The following is a 3,006-nucleotide window of genomic DNA, read 5'->3' as shown; positions in this document are numbered from 1 at the left end:
AGGGAATTAATGGGATTTACAAAACTGAAAGGTTATTCCTTTATAGTTGACTTTTTTTTCATTATGGCAGGCTTAGCTTATTTGATTGGTTTCTGAGAGTACAGTTGTCTCGTGTTCTCCTGTTCAAAAATAAATGTTTCTAATTTAAAACTTGCATCAGTATAGGGATCAAAATGTTAGTACACAAACGAACCCGATGTAGCCTAAGGTTTAAAGGTATTTGAGCACAAGTAGACCAAATGCATCCATTCAGGTGGTGAATGAAAGAACCAGTGATTACTATAATCTGATTTGATTATAGATTTAAACACTATTTATACTTGTTTATATTCAAATAATTAAAAAAAAAATTTTCATTCAAAATTTAATTTTCATTTTGCTAACACGCATCATACAATGGCATGTGTAGGGGGCCCACTGACATTGAGAGTATACAGGGCCCAGAATTTGGTGCTACGCCTCTGTGTGTTATTGCAATGAATATTCTAGTTACCAGTATAGTGAACAAAATGCTCTTTCATTTTTCAAGGTCTGTGCTTGTAGTCAGCAGAAATGAAACTTGGGTGCTTGCCAACTTTAAAGTAAACTCCTTATTTCCTTTCCCATCCTGTCACATAAGAGTTAAATTTGTATTACAAAAATAATGATTGTGAGTGTTCAGTTATTTGATGAATAAGAAAATGTGCACATTTTGAATTTTGTGCATGTCTTTCTTCCGCATGATCTTTTTTCCTTTGGAATGTCTTCAGTTGCTGGAATCATTGACTGGAGAACTGCCTAAACAGACAAAAAATGCATGTAGGCCTACTCTTAATATGAAAAAATCGTTAGTTGTAGCCTTATACACGCAGTTGACAACAGATATTTTTTATGTTTAAATTGACAGTGTAATTTAGAAACAATTTTCTCCTTTTGTCTTTTGCAAAATCTGTGTACCTAGAGCTAATTAAAGAAGACACTGAACAATTAAAACAAAATACCAAAATAAAGCCTTTATTGTAGGAACTGCTGCAAATGCTTACATAGTGCTGGCAGTATAGACTAACTCAAAATGGCTATGAGAAGCGAACAAAAATACGGAACATATACAAAAAATGAAGAAATCAATAAAATATCACAGGATAACTTGGATGCAAATGCAGGCCTAATGTGTTTGCTGGAAATTATGGTTCTCTGGACATGGGCTGATGCGTCATCTCGGTGTCACTTTCTCTTTTGGAAATCCCGTATGAGGGCGTCCAGCTGTTAAAGCCATTAAGTTAGTCAAGTTTTTAGAGAAATATTCACAATATCCCCATCATGATTATTTACCTATGAGGCTATAAGCCAAAACACCTGTACCCACCAGTATTGTCTTCAGAATGTTTCTTCCCTGGGGTCTCAGGAAGCTGCATTTCCCTGCATTACAGAGTTTGATTTCTTCTGAAACCTGATTTGAATATAAAATAGAAAGCAACATGATGGCTTAGCACAACAAAATACACCTTTCAATAAACAAAAGACAGTCATTTTCTAACAGTATTGTTCTTTCTGCCAGAATTATATTTTTGAAATATTCACAAACCTCTGAAGGATCGTAAACGTCTATCTCTCTCTTTCCTCCAGGGTACCAGCCATGAGACCAATGCTGAGAGCTGGCAAACTGGGCACTTAGAAACATCAGCATCCCCATCACCACAAACAGCCTGCAGATGTGCACCATAACTGAGAAAGAGAACAGAGACTGATGAGACAAATGGAGAGTAAGTGAGGGGCCAGTAACTACACCTTCATGTCTAGGTTTAACCAGCATAACAATTTCAGGAAAAATGTTTGACAGAAAAGTATGATGGTGATGATGTTTAAGAGACAATAAAGCACAATGGAAACCATAATGTCTAAAGAATTCTCTCTGATTTACTGTCACTTAATAACAACAAAATCAAATTTTCAAAGACAATCTAAAAGCAAAACTAAACATTGTTATTACCTTGTATCTGAAGGGTCTTCTGTAGTAGTTCCTCGACTGTGAAGTCTTGGTAATCCTGATATGATCTTGTTTCCCTCAAGTGAACAGTTCAGCGAGCTTCTGAGCTCATTCTCTGGGATTTTCCTCCTCCTCTTCCTCAAAGTTTATATTTCACACCAGATCTCCCTCCCTGTCTAAATACACACACACACACACACACACACACACACTGACCTCCTCAGTCCTCAAACACTTTGCTTGGTCATTTCGGTTCCTTTGGGAGGAGAGCATGCGGAAGATGAGCTCAATTCCAATTATCATCTCCAAACATTGTTGACCCCCACGGGACAGTGTCCTCTTTCTCCAACAAAACACTCATGTAAATGTACACATCCCAAGTTGCACCCATACACATTTTTCAACTACGTCACAAACGCGTACATTTGATGCTATTCATATTTTCAGCTTCAAAACAATGGCCAAGAATGAGCCAAAGTGCAATTTAAAGCAAAGAGAAAAAAATGAATATAAGTGATTCTATTTATTTATTTAATCATTATATAATTGTATATCTAGAATTTTATTTAGACAGCAATTTAATTTAAAAGAAACTAATCAAAATATGTATATATATATATATATATATATATATATATATATATATATATATATATATACATATACACACACACACACACACACACACACACACATATTTCATTATTAAATTTAATCTTTTTCAATAGTAAACATTTAAAAACCAGGCAAAGAAAGAAAAGAGAATATACACTAACTCGACTGTTGAAAAGTTAGACTTTTGATTAAGACTTAAAAAAATAAAAGAAAAGAAAAGAAGTCTTTTATGCTCATCAATGCTGCATTTAGCTAATTAAAAATACAGTAAAAACTGTAATATTGTGAAATATTATTAAGATTCAAAATTCACAAAAAGTATTTTCTACATATTTGAATATATTTTAAAACGTAACTGATTTGTGTGACGGCAAAGCTGAATTATCACTAGCCATAACTGCAGTCTTTAGTATCTTATCAATCAA

General features: G+C 34.1%; 1 protein-coding gene across 2 annotated transcripts; it reads right to left on the bottom strand.

Moving 5' to 3' along the window:
- Positions 1–1,017: 1,017 nt before the first annotated feature.
- LOC132130802 (progonadoliberin IIB) lies at positions 1,018–2,103 on the bottom strand. Of its 2 annotated transcripts, XM_059542617.1 has the most exons (4): positions 1,970–2,103; positions 1,565–1,704; positions 1,346–1,429; positions 1,018–1,242 (listed from the first exon to the last, which is right to left on the bottom strand). In XM_059542617.1, exons 2-4 carry the CDS (start codon positions 1,700–1,702, stop codon positions 1,204–1,206), a joined length of 261 nt encoding a protein of 86 aa, XP_059398600.1. In that variant the 5' UTR covers positions 1,703–1,704; positions 1,970–2,103; the 3' UTR covers positions 1,018–1,203. The 2 variants fall into 2 exon arrangements, with proteins under 2 accessions (XP_059398600.1, XP_059398599.1); XM_059542616.1 differs by lacking the exon at positions 1,970–2,103 and having other exon boundaries at positions 1,565–1,850.
- Positions 2,104–3,006: the final 903 nt, after the last annotated feature.

Source organism: Carassius carassius, chromosome 47, assembly GCF_963082965.1.
Source record: "Carassius carassius chromosome 47, fCarCar2.1, whole genome shotgun sequence".
NCBI lineage: Eukaryota > Metazoa > Chordata > Actinopteri > Cypriniformes > Cyprinidae > Carassius > Carassius carassius.
The sequence above is the reverse complement of the archived record's forward strand: the minus strand, read 5'-3'. Positions and strand labels throughout refer to the sequence as shown.

Bases quoted from the DNA above. Each gene is read 5' to 3' on its own strand.
- LOC132130802 (XM_059542616.1), bottom strand. From the start codon at position 1,792: ATGCTGGTTAAACCTAGACATGAAGGTGTAGTTACTGGCCCCTCACTT. The intron at 1,430-1,564 runs GTTTGTGAATAT...TATTCAAATCAG, and splicing joins ACGTTTACGATCCTTCAGAG to GTTTCAGAAGAAATCAAACT. The intron at 1,243-1,345 runs GTGGGTACAGGT...TGGCTTTAACAG, and splicing joins ACATTCTGAAGACAATACTG to CTGGACGCCCTCATACGGGA.